Source organism: Hemitrygon akajei, chromosome 20 (genome assembly GCF_048418815.1).
Source record: "Hemitrygon akajei chromosome 20, sHemAka1.3, whole genome shotgun sequence".
Classification (NCBI taxonomy): Eukaryota; Metazoa; Chordata; class Chondrichthyes; order Myliobatiformes; family Dasyatidae; genus Hemitrygon; species Hemitrygon akajei.
The window spans coordinates 41,823,288-41,838,342 of record NC_133143.1 but is presented as its reverse complement, the minus strand read 5'-3'; the positions used below and the strand labels follow the sequence as shown (position 1 = coordinate 41,838,342).

The window sequence follows — 15,055 nt, the reverse complement described above, 5'->3', positions numbered from 1 at the left end:
AAAGATCAAATGTGAGAATGAGATATGGAAGAAGTTAACAGAGGAATGGAATGTTATGGAATGGAGCAACCTAATCATTCTTCTTTGTGGGAAAAAAATATAAAAATACCTGAAACAGAAGATCAGAGCTATATTTTCAGACAAAACTTGGCTGGAAGTATACCTCCCCTTACATATAAAATAATAAGATACATTAATAATGTGATCTACTCTGAATTTGTTGTAGTTTGTTTGTGTATATTAAAAGACTTAGCTGACTGGTACATAACAGATTTTGAAGGTTCCAGGGAGATTTGCTTCTCTGGGAGGAACAGTGACATGGGAAATGCCGAGGGAAGAACTGCCCAGGGAAGGCTTCTCAGGAACAGCAGTCACTGAAGGACAAATAAGGTTTTTACACTTGGCAGTTCGACTTTGGTTTTCGCCCTATACACTGCTATCGATGCTATGGCCTTGAGTGGATCAATTTCTCTCATCATGATTCCGACGCATTTGACGTGATGACAGAAGCTTTGAGTAAGGAAAGAGGTCAACCTAGCATCTGGGATGTGTGAAAAGAGATGTGCACCATCGTATTGGATACTTGTTAGTGTCAAGGACACATACAGGTTGACCTAGCGTCTGGGATGCATGTGTACGTACAGTGGACGTTTGTTTTTCATGTTGGGGACACTTATACAGCTCCATCTAGCATCGGGAGGGGGCATAAATTTTTTCTGAGTATGAGATAGGAAATTAGTAAACTATCCAATAACAAAAGGGTGTCAGAGAAACTGGGTGCTGGAACTAAATACTGACGTTTATTATTCCCTAATGGACACTGCAGTGAAAACTGGTAAGTTGCTGGAATATTGGTAAATGTAAATAGAACAAAATAATGATAAAGTAAAAATTGGGGCAGGGTGCGTCTTTCCCTGATCCTGAATGAGAAATCAGCACCTGAAAAGAAAAAGTAACACTGGAAATAATACAAAGTGTTTAAAGCAGATACAACCTTTTGCACAGAGAGGAATAATATCTACTTTTGGATCTGAAAGTGGGGAAGAGGATGAATATGGAAATATGGATTGGAATGATGTAGCAGATAAAGTGCCCAGATAATCTACCCCCAGTACTGTCAGAGAGAGAAGTGCCAGGACAGGAAATCAAAACCAAAATATAATACATGCTACCCCTTATTGGGTACAGCAGCTGAGGGATATTGTTAAGGATATCAGGACATATGTGCCTGGAGGTGACTAGAGATTTCTTCCAAGTAATTAGTTACCAGAGAACAATACACCATCAAGGTGATAAAAGAGAAAAAAAGATTGATTATAATGTGCTTGCAGCTGAACGTACATTCTGCCTTGCCAGCAACATGCTTGTAGAATAAATGAGGAATTAAAGAATGCAGTACTTATTGTTATGGGTAATAACAACGGGGACCCAAAAGATGAGTTGCATAAATGTTACCAGAGAAAAGGAGAACTCTCCATTGCACTTGGATCCCATTTGTGGATGGTGTTCCCGGGACTGTATGCACCAATATTAGGTCAAGATCATTTAGAGTCAGACCCCGTAAATAGATGCTTAAGAACATTAGTGTCTCATAGTACCGACGAATTGAGAAGATGCTGGAACTGTTTGTCCCCAGTGACCCTACATACTGAGGCATGGATAGTTAGGAAAATGGTTAGAGCATGGGAGAAGGAGCTGCAGGAGCTAGATTTGAACTTTAAGACTATTCCGAAGGCAGCTAAAGGGGCTTCCCTTGGAGAAAATACATGGGATATCGTGTGGGGAAATCCAGGTCAGGGGAGAAGCCAGCAGAGAGCTTGTAGAAGGGAAGTAACACAGCACTGAATATGCCTTCACCTAATCAGGGAAGCTATTGCAAGCTCAAATCTGTAGTTTCACCTGTGGTAATCAGAGTCATTATTCTCGAAAATGTAGAGCAGTTAATGTAAAATAAATCCAAAAATAAAATTTGATTTGAGTTACAGAAGGTTCAGAATATGCTGAAAGATTGACCATAAGACCATAAGACATTGGAGCAGAATTAGGCCATTTGGCCCATCGAACTTGCTCTGCCATTCAATCATGGCTGATCCTTTTTTTTTCTCCTCCTCGACCCCATTTCCCAGCCTTTGATGCTATGTCCAATCAAGATTCTATCAATCTCTGCCTTAAATACATCCAACGACCCGGACGCCACAGCTGCATGTGGCAACAAATTCCACAAATTCACGAATTCCACTCTGGCTAAAGAAATTTCTCTGCATCTCTGTTTTGAATGGACACACCTCTATCCTGAGGCTGTGCCCTCTTGTCCTAGACTCTCCCACCATGGAAAACATCCTTTCCACATCTAGTCAGTCTAGGCCTTTCAACATTCAAAAGGTTTCCATGAGATCCCCCTCATCCTTCTAAATTCCAGTGAGTATAGATCCAGAGCCATCAAATATTCCTCGTATAATAACTATTTTATTCCTGGTATCATCCTTCTGAACCTCCTCTGGACCCTGTTCAATGCCAGCGCACATCTTTTCTAAGATGAAGGACCCAAAACTGTTCACAATACTCAAGGTGAGGCCTTACCAGTGCCTTATAAAGCCTCAGCATCACATCCTTGCTCTTGTATTCTAGACCACTTGAAATGAATGCTAACATTGCATTTGCCTTCCTCACCACTGACTCAGCCTGCAGTTAACCTTTAGGGTGTTCTGCACAAGAACTCCCAAGCCCCCTTCCATCTCAGATTTTTGGATTTTCTCCCTGTTTGGAAATTAGTCCGCACATTTATTTATTCCACCGAAGTGCATGATCATGCGTTTTCCAACATTATATTTCATTTGTCACTCTCTTGACAATCTCCTAATCTGTTTAAGTCCTTCTCCATCCTTCCTGTTTCCTTCACACTGCTTGTCTTTCCACCAGTCTTCGTATCATCTGCAAACTTGGCAACAAAGCCACCTATTCCATCATCTAAATCATTGATAGACAGCATAAAAAGAAGCAGTCCCAACACTGACCCCTGCGGAACACCACAAGCCACTGGTAGCCAACCAGAAAAGGATCCTTTTATTCCTACTCACAGACTCCTACCAATCAGCCAATGCTCTAACCACGCTAGTAACTTTCCTGTAATAGCATGGACTCTTAACTTGAAAAGCAGCCTCATGTGTGGCACCTTATCAAAAGGCCTTCTGAAAATCCAAATACACAACATCCACTGCATCCCCTTTATCTATCCTAGTTGTAATCTCCTCAAAGAATTCCAACACGTTCATCAGGCAAGATTTTCTCTGAAGGAAACCATGCTGACTTTGACCTATCTTGTCCTGTGGCACGAAGTACTCCATCACCTCATCCTTAACAATTGACTCTAACATCTTCCCAACCACTGAGGTCAGGCTGACTAGTCTATAATTTCCTTTCTGCTGCCTTCCTCATTTCTTAAAGAGTGGCATACCATTTGCAATTTTCCAGTCCTCTGGCACTATGACAGAGTCCAATGATTTTTGAAAGATCATTGCTAATACCACCATAATCTCTAATGCTGCCTCTTTTAGAAACCTAAGGTGCAGTTCATCTGGTCCAGGTGACTTAAGTACCTATAGGTCTTTCAGCTTTTCAAGCACCTTCTCCCTTGTAATAGTAACTGCACCCACTTCTCTTCCTTCACACACTACAACATCAGGCATACTGCTAGTGTCTTCCACAGTTTGGTTAGCGTTTGGGGATTTCATGCTTTAGATTTGTTGAATGTTGTATTATGCATGAAGAATAACTTACAACATTTCTGTGCTTCAGAGTCTTAGACTGCCATATTTCCTCAATGTTGAATTGTAACTGAATGTTCCGGTAACAGAACAAGGGATTTTCTAAAATGATTTAAAGTGTGAATGGTTTTGCATATGAAGTGTAGCCACAACTGAGTTCTTTCTAGTGAGAGAAAATATATCTGTGTGTGTGTGTATTTGAGAGAGAAAGAGAGAGAGCAAGAGAGTGCAAGTGCTGTTTTACAAGACTGATGCAACTTCTTAAAGGCATTATTTGTTAATTTGTGACATCTCCACCCAACAGTTTTTCCCCTTGGTGCTTTAAAACAAAGTGTGAAACCCTTTCACAATAGGTATTTTTAATTGTGAAATTAATTCGAGGAAGAATAGTGGAAGTTTTTTGTTTCGTCTTGTCTGTTTTTTTTGGAGGGGGTTGTGTTTCTTTTTTCGTGGAATTGATTTTAGAAAAAACTCAGTTCATTTACTGGCCAGGTGTAATCTGAATTGAGATAGAAATTTGTGCATCTGTATTCCAGACATGAGAGGCTCACATTTCGGAGGGAAATGAGCACTTGGGGGAAATTCCTCATTTGGAAGATAATTAAATTGGGAATTTGAAATTAACAAATCTGGAAAGACTCAAATATTTTTGAGAGTAATTCTAAAAGTTGCTTTCCTAATAAGACTCTTTTCTTTTATAGAATATAAAAGATGCTGCCCAAGACCTTTGACATATTGATTTTGAGTTTTAGATACCTTAAAAAACTTTTGATGCAATGGAAATGGAAGAAGGAGCTTCCCCAGGGGGTTGCTGCTCTAATACAGCACATGGATGACTTCCTGTCAATCTCCCCAAGCAAGGAAGTCTGTGAGCAGGACTCCTCTATGTTTTGCATAAACTAGCTAAGAAGGGTCATAGCATATGAAAGCAGAAACTACAGTTTGTACTACCAGAAGTTATTTGTATCCCAAGATACAAGGTCATATATTAAGATTTGGATCAAAGCCATAGTCGTAAGTCCCACAACCAACTACTGATAGGGAAATGAAGCATTTCCTGGGGATGACTGGGTATGGTAGACAGTGGATTTTAGATTATGCTGCTATTGTTAGCCCCCTCAAGAAAATATTTCTTTCCAGTCAACCAGATCCGTTATACCCCAGAAGCTGATGAAGCATTTGAATGTGTAAAAGAAGCAATGATATCTGCCTGGGTTTTGGGGCTCCCAGACTATACTAAGAATCTTCACCTTTTCTTCATCGTGAATGGTTTGTTCACATTGTTTTGACTCAGGATCACAGGGAAAGACAAAGGCTGAGTATTTATTTCAGAGCTAGGACCCAATAGCTAGAAGTTTGTCGGATTGTCATCCAGCAGTGGCAGCCTCTTACCTTGCTGATTCACTGTGCCACATAACACTTTACCCCCGCGAGGCAAGCTAAATATGAAATTGAGTTATTAGTAAGCCTGAATCTTAAGAAAATACTCGCTGTGCAACTTTTATGGCCACCCTTCTCCCCATAGATGAAGACAGAAATCCACACTGCTGAGAAACTCGTACGCAAGAAGTAATGATACTTCATGTGGACCTTACTGATGCTCCTATCGTTAATGCCGATCTAATCTTCTTTGCCGGTTCGGCTTTGTGAAACAATACAGGAAAAGCTGGGTTGTAAGCAGCCTGATTGTGGCCTCAGGTAAACTGATACAGTGGATTGCCTGATATCTGTACAAGTTCACAGAGGCAGGCAAGAGGGAATGATTAATTAAATAAAGCCAACTTGGTATGCCCCTGGAGTATCTCAAGTTGTAGAACAAATGTGTAGGCAATGTATGAGATGTGAGCTGTACCTTACAAAATCCAGGAAAACTGGTATAAGTTCATACTCTACCGTCAAATGGCCCTTTGTGAACACTTACAGATAGACTTTATTGATCTGTCTTAATGTAAATGGTACATCATTATTTAAAAACGCAAACACGAGCAAATGTTCAGATGCTAGAAATTCAAGCAACACACACAAAATTTTGGTGGAACGCAGCAGGCCAGGCAGCATCTGTAGGAAGAAGTACAGTCGACGTTTCAGGCCGAGACCCTTCGTCAGAACTAACTGAAAGAAAAGATAGTAAGAGATTTGAAAGTGGGAGGGGGAGGGGGAGATCCGAAATGATAGGAGAAGACGGGGGGAAGGCGTGGTGAAGCTAAAAACTGGAAAGTTGATTGGCAAAAGGGATACCGAGCTGGAGAAGGAAGAGGATCATGGGATGGGAGGCCTAGGGAGAAAGAAAGGGGGAGGGGAGCACCAGTGGAAGAAGGAGAACAGGCAAGGAGTGATTGTGAGGGGGCAAAGAGAGAAAAAAAAGAGGAAAAAAGGGGGGAAATAATAAATAGATAGATAGATAAGGGATGAGGGTAAAAAGGGGAGAAGGGGCATTAACGGAAGTTAGAGAAATCAATGTTCATGCCATCAAGTTGGAGGCTACCCAGACAGAATATAAGGTGTTGTTCCTCCAACCTGAGTGTGGCTTCATCTTGACAGTAGAGGAGGCCATGGATAGACATATCAGAATGGGAATGGGATGTGGAATTAAAATGTGTGGCCACTGGGAGATCCTGCTTTCTCTGGCGCACAGAGCGTAGTTGTTCAACGAAACAAAGAATGTGAAGAGCTTCAAGTATCTAGGAAGCACCATCTCCAGTGACGGATCCCTTGACAAACAGATCATAGCAAGGATCCAGAAAGCCAGCCAGGCACTCGGGAAACTCCGTGTCAAGGTTCTAGAGCACAAGGACATGCAGCTTTCAACCAGGCTCAAGGTGTACAAGGCTGCGGTCCTCACCTCTCTCCTGTACGGCTGTGAAACCTGGACCCAGTACCACAGGCACATCAAACAGCTGGAGCAGTTTCTCATGCGCTCTCTGCGTCGATCACGAGGATTCGATGGCAGGACCGAATCACCAACCAGGAAGTCCTTGACAGAGCCAACAGCACAAGCATGGAGGCAAGGATCCTCCAGGCCCAGCTACACTGGACTGGCCGTGTAATCCGCATGGGTGAAACAAGGATCCTCCAGGCTCAGCTACGCTGGACTGGCCGTGTAATCCGCATGGGTGAAACAAGAATCCCCAGGCAGCTGCTCTACGGTGAGCTTCAGCATGGCAGTCGCAATTAGGGCCGCCCAACAAAAGATTCAAAGACAATTTGAAATCGTACATCAAATGGGCAGACCTCCAGCCTCGACAACTTGAGGCGTCTGCAGCCGACAGGGCTGCGCGGCGAGCCCCAACCAGAAAAGCTGCATCTGACTTTGAGGATGAGCGAAATCAGCGCCTTGCAGCAACACGAGACCGACGCCACAAGGCTGTGTATGCACCTGCTCCAACAACCGCCATTCCATGTCCAACCTGCAACCCCACGTGTACTTCGGCCTTCAGCCTCCGAAGCCACATGCGTATCCACAGATGACTGCACAATGTTTAGTCTTCCTCGGACCCCGAGAGACAACCAATTAATTAATTAATTAAGTTGTTTAATATGACTGGAGCCTTGTGTGAATAAAAAGGAATAAGTGCTAGGTAAACTCAAAGGCCTTAAGATGGATATGCCATTTGGACCAGATGGTCTATATACCAGAGTCCTGAGAGAGGTTGCTGAAGAGAAAACGGATGCATTACTCCTGATCTTTTGAGAATCACTTGATTCTGGTATAGTCCCGGAGGACTGATAAATTGTAAATGTCACTACACTCTTTAAGAAGGGAGGAAGGCAAAAGAAAGGAAATTATATTCCAGTTAGCCTAACCTCAGTGCTTGGGAAAGTGTTGGATTGTATTAGTAAGGATGAGGTTCCGAGGTATTTGGAGACTAATGATAAAATAAGTCAAAGTCAGCATGGTTTCTGTCAAGGAAAATCTTACCTGACAAATCTGTTGGAGTTATTTGAGGAAGTAACAAGCAGGGTGGACAAGGGAGAGGTAGCAGATGTCATTTACTTGGATTTTCAGAAGGCATTTGATAAGGTGCCGCATAGGAGGCTGCTTAACAAGATAAAATCCTATGGTGTTACAGGAAAGATACTGGTATGGATAGAGGAATGGCTGACAGGCAGGAGGCAGGGAGTGGGAAGAAAAGGGGCTTTTTCTGGTTGGCTGCTGGTGACTAGTGGTGTTACTCAGGGGTCAGTGTTGGAACCGCTAATTTTCACATTGTTTGTCAGTGATTTGGATTATGGAATTGATGGCTTTGTGGCAAAGTTTGTAGATGATACAAAGATAGGTGGAGGGGTAGGAGGTGCTGAGGAAGCAATGTGACTGCAGCAGGACTTAGACAAATTGGAAGAATGAGCAGAAAAGTGGCAGATGGAATACAGTGTTGAGAAATGTATGATAATGCACTTTGGTAAAAGGAACAACAGTGCAGACTATTATCTAAATGAGGAGAAGGTTCAAACATCAGAGGTGCAGAGGGCCTTAGGAGTCCTCGTGCAAGACTCCCTGAAGGTTAATTTACAGGTTGAGTCTGGGGTAAAGAAGGCAAATCCAATGTTGGCAATTACTTCAAGGGGAAATAGAATATAAAAGCAAACAGATAATGCTGAGACTTTATAAGATACAACCCAGTCTGTACTTGAAGAATTGTCAATAGTTTTGGGTCCCAGATCTCAGAAATGATGTGTTGTCATTGGAGAGAGTCCAAAGGATGTTCAGGAGGATGACTCCAGGAATGAAGGAGTTAACATTTTAGGAGCTTTTGGCAGCTTTTGGCCTGTACTCACTGGAATGTAAAAGAATACCCGAGGAGCTCATTGAAGCTTACCGAATGTTGAAAGGACTAGATAGTGTGGATGTGGCGAGGATGTTTCCTATGGTTTATGTATCTAGAACTAGAGGGCACAGCCTCAAAATTGAGGGGTGACCCGTTATAACAGGTAAGGTGGAATTTTTTTAGCCAGAGAGTGGTGAATCTGCGGAATGCTCTGCCACACACTGCAGTGGAGGCCAAGTCGTAGGTGTATTTAAGGCAGAAGTTGATTGTTCCCTGATTGTTTAGGCCATCAAAGGATATGACGAGAATGCAGATGTATGGGGTTGAGTGTGTTCTGGGATCAGCCAGGTTGGAATGGCAGAGCAGACTCAATGGGCTGAATGGCCTAATTCTACTCCTATATCATATACCATCAGGTTGGAGGCGACCTAGGTGGAATATAAGGGATTGCTCCTCCATCCTGAGGGTGCTCTCATCCTGGCACAGGAGGAGACCAGGGGCCAACATGTCAGAATGGGAATTGGAATTGAACTGTTCTGCTACCAGGAAGTTCCACTTTTGGAGGATGGAACAGAGGTGCTCAGAGAAGCCGACCCCCAATCTACAACGGATTTCACCAATGTAGAAGAGGCTGCATTGGAAGGTAGGTATTGCTATTGTCCAGGTGATCCAAGGCTGAGCGAAGAGGCAGTGAGATTACATCTACTGTAGAACTATTGTGGTGATGGGCAAATTGCAGTGGGTCTAGGGCTGATGCTTAGGCAAGGGTTGAGTCAGGCCACGACTAACCTCTCAAAGCATTTCATCACAGTAGATGTGAGCGCAACTGGCCGATAGCTGTTGAGGCAGCTCATCCTGCTATTTTTGGGCACTGGTATGACTGGTGCACTTTTGAAGCAGGTGAGAACCTCCTACTGCAGCAGTAAGAGATTGAAGGTGTCCTTGATCACCGATTGGTTGGCACAGGTTTTCAAACACGGCCTGCCACCTTGTGAGGGTTCACCCTCTTGAAAGATACTCTGATGTCGGCCATTGAGGCAAAGTTCACAGGGTCACCAGATGCTGCGGGGATTAGCACAAGTGTAGTTTTATTCTCCCTTTCCAAGTGTGCATAAAAGACGTAGAGCTTATCTGGTAGTGAAGCATCACAGCCATTCATGATGTTAGGTTTTGTCTTGTAGAAAGTAATGGCCTGCACATCCTGTCAGAGCATTTGGTTCCATCTCTATTTCAAATGGATTTTTTCTGGTCCTTAAAATTGTCTCCATGGGTTATACTGTACCTGGACTAGTTCTGGATCGCCAGTCTTGAATGTCACAGATAAAGGTAATGGTAACTTTGGTGGAATCATTATACCTTGACCATACTGTGCAATCACTGAATTTTTTGCACCATCACCTCTAGGTCCTAGGATTGTGCCCTGGAATTTACCACAATGGATAACTCATTCCATTTTCCTTTGAGAGATTATATTAGCCCTCTGTGGATACCACACATTTCTCCGCTTCTCGATCTCCTGTACAAAGACCTCCATTTCATCACTGGGAAATCTTAGAGCCTGGTCTCCTCAATGTTCTGTCACTCTCTTACTGACTAAGAATAATTTCTATATCTATTTTTCTTCAGCACCCTCACTTTAAGAGATGCATACAGGTTTTTAGTATTTCAGAATAGTTTAAATGCTGCAAGCCACTCGAAACAATGACAATCTTAACTCGCTGAATGTACTCAAAGCAATATAAGTGAGGGAAAACATGAAGATTATATGCTGTCTCTCCAACAATATTTTATAAATCCATGACTTCTCTTCCAAACAAGGTCAAGAATATCAAGAGCATGAACCATGACCACTTTCCACTGGCACATCATTCTATCGTTCAAAGTCCAAGTTCAAAATAAATTTATTATTGAAGTACGTTCTGTCACCTTATAGTGCAGTAAATGTTTGGTCAAGATGGTGTCAAAGAATATCGATTCCTAGGGCGACACCTTTCAGATAGCCAATCTCTTCAATTATTTCACTTTTTCTATGCCTTCTACTTGTTCTTTTTGCCTTGATTGTGTTTTGAGGACTATAGGAGCCTGTGATGTACAGTTTGGAGTTTGATTGAGTGATCTGCTGCTCTGCTGTCCCCAGAGAGGACTGCAAGCATGGGCTGCCTCATGCAGAAGACCAGAGACAGAGCGTGGGGTATGTTCGACTCCATTTAGAAGTGTCGAGGAAGATTGAAGCATCAAAGCAAATGAGGAGAGATCAGCCGTGTCTCTCCATGGAGGCAATGGCAGTTGGTAGCCAGGTTGGCGGCGTTTTGGAGGCCGCAGGTCGGCAGAGAAGAGGGACTAAGTTTGAGCAGCCACTCTCCTTGGTTTTGGCCGGAGGATGTTTCTGAAATTCTAAGATTTACGTGATTGTTGGACTGTAGTTTACGTTACTCTCCTTCAGTTTTCTGTGTTTTCACGTTTGTCGATCGCTGGGTTCCAGGTGGGCGATGTGTTGGTTTTTGTGCGAGGAAGGGGTTGGGGAATTGGGGTCTGACGTTCTTGGTGATAGTTCTGTGTCGGAGTGAGGGTTGGGGGTGTTGGTGGTGTTGTCGCCGTGTTTTTGTGCAAGGGAGAGGCTGGGGAATTGGGGTCTGACGTTCTTGTTGATTGTTCTGTGTCGGAGTGAGGGTTGGGGGTGTTGGTGGTGCTGTCGCTGTGTTTTTGTGCAAGGGAGAGGCTGGGGGTTTGGGGTCTGACGTTCTTGTTGATTGTTCTGTGTCAGAGTGAGGGTTGGGGGTGTTGGTGGTGCTGTCGCTGTGTTTTTGTGCGAGGGAGAGGCTGGGAGTTTGGGGTCTGATGTTCTTGTCGATTGTTCTGTGTCGGAGTGAGGGTTGGGGGTGTTGGTGGTGCTGTCGCTGTGTTTTTGTGCGAGGGAGAGGCTGGGGGTTTGAGTTTGTGAGTTTTGTTTCTTTTTCCTTTTTGTGCGGGAAGTGGCAGGGGGTTGCTTTCAACGAATCCCGTGCTTATTCCCATATTTCATGACTACCTGGAGAAGAAGAATATTGGAGTTATAATGATCATGCATACTTTGACAATAAAACGGACCTTTGAACCTTTGATAGTACCCTGGGGTTCATTTTCTTGCAGCATTTATAGTAGAACAAAGAAATATAATAGAATCAAAACTACATTGAAAGACTGACAAACAACCAATGAACAAAAGACAAACTGTGCAAACACAAAACCAAGATGGGAACTCTCAGAAGATGAGGGTAAGCAAGGTAAATGTGGATAGCGTTTCTAACTGGTGTGAAGATGAGACATGAAATGGTGGAATCAGGGTTAATTAAGTGGAGAGGGAGATCATGAGATTTTGTGACATGAGCTTCTGAAAGTGTGCAGTGCACAAGGCAGATAGTGGAAGATAGAGTCAGCTGTGGGGTTGAATGGAGGAAATGAAAGGAAGAGGTGCTGAACAACACAGAAGACATTAAGACCCATGATCATTACTTGTTCATAACCATGCAGGATGCCTGTTTTTAAAAGGTAAATCATAGAGTTGTACACCAGGGATCAAAAGTTTTTAGTCATGTATCCCTGGCACACATTTGGAAGAGGGGAGATTACTAAACTCTACCACATCAACAGAATCAGGTGGAGTGTATGTTTGGGCGTGTGTGGAAATAATTCACCATGCTGTTTGATGAGGGAATTTTGGTTACAGTGCTCAAACCAACATATAAAATACGTATATCTGTGGCAGTGCTAATCTGATGTAAGGGAAAAATATCCTCTTGTGTTGTTTTTTCCAGGGCTTCCATTAAATCGCTAAGAAATATCCAGGTGTGTGTTGTAGCCACGTTGATAGGTTTAATGTAAAATTCATAACTTAAACCACTGATTAGGGAAGGGCAGAGGTCCATACTAGAATGCTATTTGTCCAAGTAGTAAATATTTTCAATTGTCACCCAGCCAAATTAAGTAAGAGCTTTAGGTTCAAGATGTGGCTGGCAGATTATTATAACACCTTCCTTATTCCATAGAAATAAAGCAGCACCCTCTTCTAACTTGCAGTTTTGTTTAGCAGGTTAGCGTTACTAAAAGGATCGTTTAAATTGTAGTTCTGAGTCAGAGCCAGCTGACAGGAAACGCTGTATTTCCTTCATACTTGAAGGTCTATCATTCCTTCTAACGAACAATTTTGTGAATGTAGGTCAACGATTTAGCTGGACACCAAACGAACAGCAATTTCCTTGTGTGCAGCAAAGGTAAGTACAAATTACCAGTATTAAATTTTTATTTAATTAAATAATAAATATTATTCAAATGAGTCTAAGAGAAATAATTCTTGTTTCTGTGCATTGGTTCCAATGACTGGAGAGCATTGTGCGAATCACTTATATTTAATGGTTTCAATGACTCCAGTAAATTAATATTGAGCCTACTGACAACAACTCACTGTAATGAAATAACAACTACTGACGGGTGTCTACTTCTTTCCAGTTCACTGAAAACTGTGTGGCACAATGAACACAACCGAAGCGCCATTGAGCTACAGCACTGAATATTATTACGACTATGAAACATATTCTCCATGTAGCATGGAATCTGTAAGGCATTCCAGTGAACGCTTCTTGCCAGTGCTTTACTTACTTGTGATCTTGTTTGGACTCCCAGGAAATGTGCTAGTGTTATGGGTTCTCCTAAAATACAGACGGCTGAGGAACATGACAGATATCTGCCTTCTCAATTTGGCAGTATCTGACTTGATTTTCGTAGTATCGCTTCCTTTCTGGGCATATTTTACTGCCAATCAATGGATTTTTGGAGATGCCTTATGTAAAATCATTGATGCCTTGTACATGCTTGGTTATTATGGTGGTATTATGTTCATAAGCCTGATAAGTATAGACCGTTACTTTGCGATTGTTCATGCTGTGTCTCCTTTCGTGAGGAGAACTACTTTACATGGTCTTATTTCAAGCATAGCCATGTGGATTATAGCTCTTCTAGCTTCACTTCCCAATTTGTTACATACAAAAACAGACGTATTGGAAGGAAGAACCATTTGCCATTCCTTTATTTCAGATGGAATCACAACAAAGTGGGCAATTGGTATGATTTTCAAAAACAATGTATTGGGTTTTTTGATTCCATTAGCTATAATGCTTTTCTGCTATATAAATATAGTTATATGCCTGATTAAGAACAAAAGTAATAAGCACAAGGCTATAAAAGTTATATTTGTCGTGGTAATTACATTTTTAATATTCTGGACACCACATAATATAGTTTTGTTCCTGATGTCCTTGAAACATCTGCAAATTTTATCTGGCTGTGATACACATATCAAGCTCACTACTGCACAGCAGATAACTGAATCCATCACATATGTACACTGCTGTTTAAACCCAATTATCTATGCATTTTTGGGTCAAAAGTTCAAATCAGATCTTCGCAGATTCTTTCGTTTGCCTTCAATATGCAGGTATAAGGCACATTGGCAAGATCAGTTCACTTCTCGTGAATTTAATATTTCAGTACGAACACAATCCAGCAGTGACAATTATTTTTCCAGATTAATGTAATTCAGCATTCATATAGAGGCATGAGAGACTGCAGGAACTGGAATCTGGAGCAAAAATAGAACTGACTACTGGAGTGGGCCAGGCAACATCTGAAGAGGGAAATGAACTATCAACATTTCTGGTCAATACGCTTTATCAACTTTCTCAAGTTATTTTACAGTCAATTTATATACTGTATGCTGTTCTTTAACACGTGCAAAGTGTAAGACATTTGTAAACTATGCCTAAATATAAAGCCATATGCATATCTAACTCTGAGGTTAGTGTCCTTTTGTCATTGCAATTTCTCTAGTAAAATCAAATCAGTTCTCCGTCTGCTGTCCCCACTGGAATACATTAGGTGCTGCAACAGCCCTCCTTTGCTCTGGGTACCAGTGACAGAGTTAAATTTCTATGAAAGTGTTTACACATTTCCACCAGATCACAGGCCATAAAACAAGGACAGTAACAACTGAATACTTGAAAGAAACTTAGTCGCCAGACTGTGGTTATAGCGCAGAGTCTGGTAGTTGAAGCAGACAGTATGAATGTGCTTGGGGGGAAAGTCAGATGAGTGAGCAAGAAATAGAAATATGTCGAAAATTTTAGGGCTGGGTGTGTGGGAGGTTCTGCAAAACCTGAAGTACAGCTATGTACCTATGGAAATGAATAACTCATTTCTGTCCTTTATGAACAAGTCCTAGAAGGAGTAACTAAAAATATATACCGGGTACTTTTGGTTCATAAATCCTAGGCTGAATTACAATCAAACCTCCTGAGCTGTAAAAGGGAATTACATTCACAACAAGCATGCGACAGAACAATAGCGCTACACTTTGTTGTTTAGATTCTAGTGTCACCTCTAAAGACACCACTCCCTACTACAACACCGGAGTGCAAAATCATCACTATTAAATCATGTTGGTGTGCGTGTGTGTGTACTTATCACATTTTAACCAAAATGCTTCTTTTGATT

General features: G+C 42.1%; 1 protein-coding gene across 2 annotated transcripts in view; it reads left to right on the top strand.

Moving 5' to 3' along the window:
* Positions 1-14,352, top strand: part of LOC140713973 (C-C chemokine receptor type 4-like) — a 34,858-nt gene extending 20,506 nt beyond the window's left edge. Inside the window, exons 2-3 of one of the 2 annotated variants that reach the window (XM_073024658.1) lie at positions 12,726-12,780; positions 13,016-14,352. In XM_073024658.1, the coding sequence (XP_072880759.1) occupies positions 13,039-14,100 (1,062 nt within the window). In that variant the 5' untranslated portion in view covers positions 12,726-12,780; positions 13,016-13,038 and the 3' untranslated portion in view covers positions 14,101-14,352. Of the gene's footprint in view, positions 1-12,281; positions 12,781-13,015 lie in introns of those variants that run through there. The other variant, XM_073024657.1, reaches the window with a different exon arrangement.
* Positions 14,353-15,055: the final 703 nt, after the last annotated feature.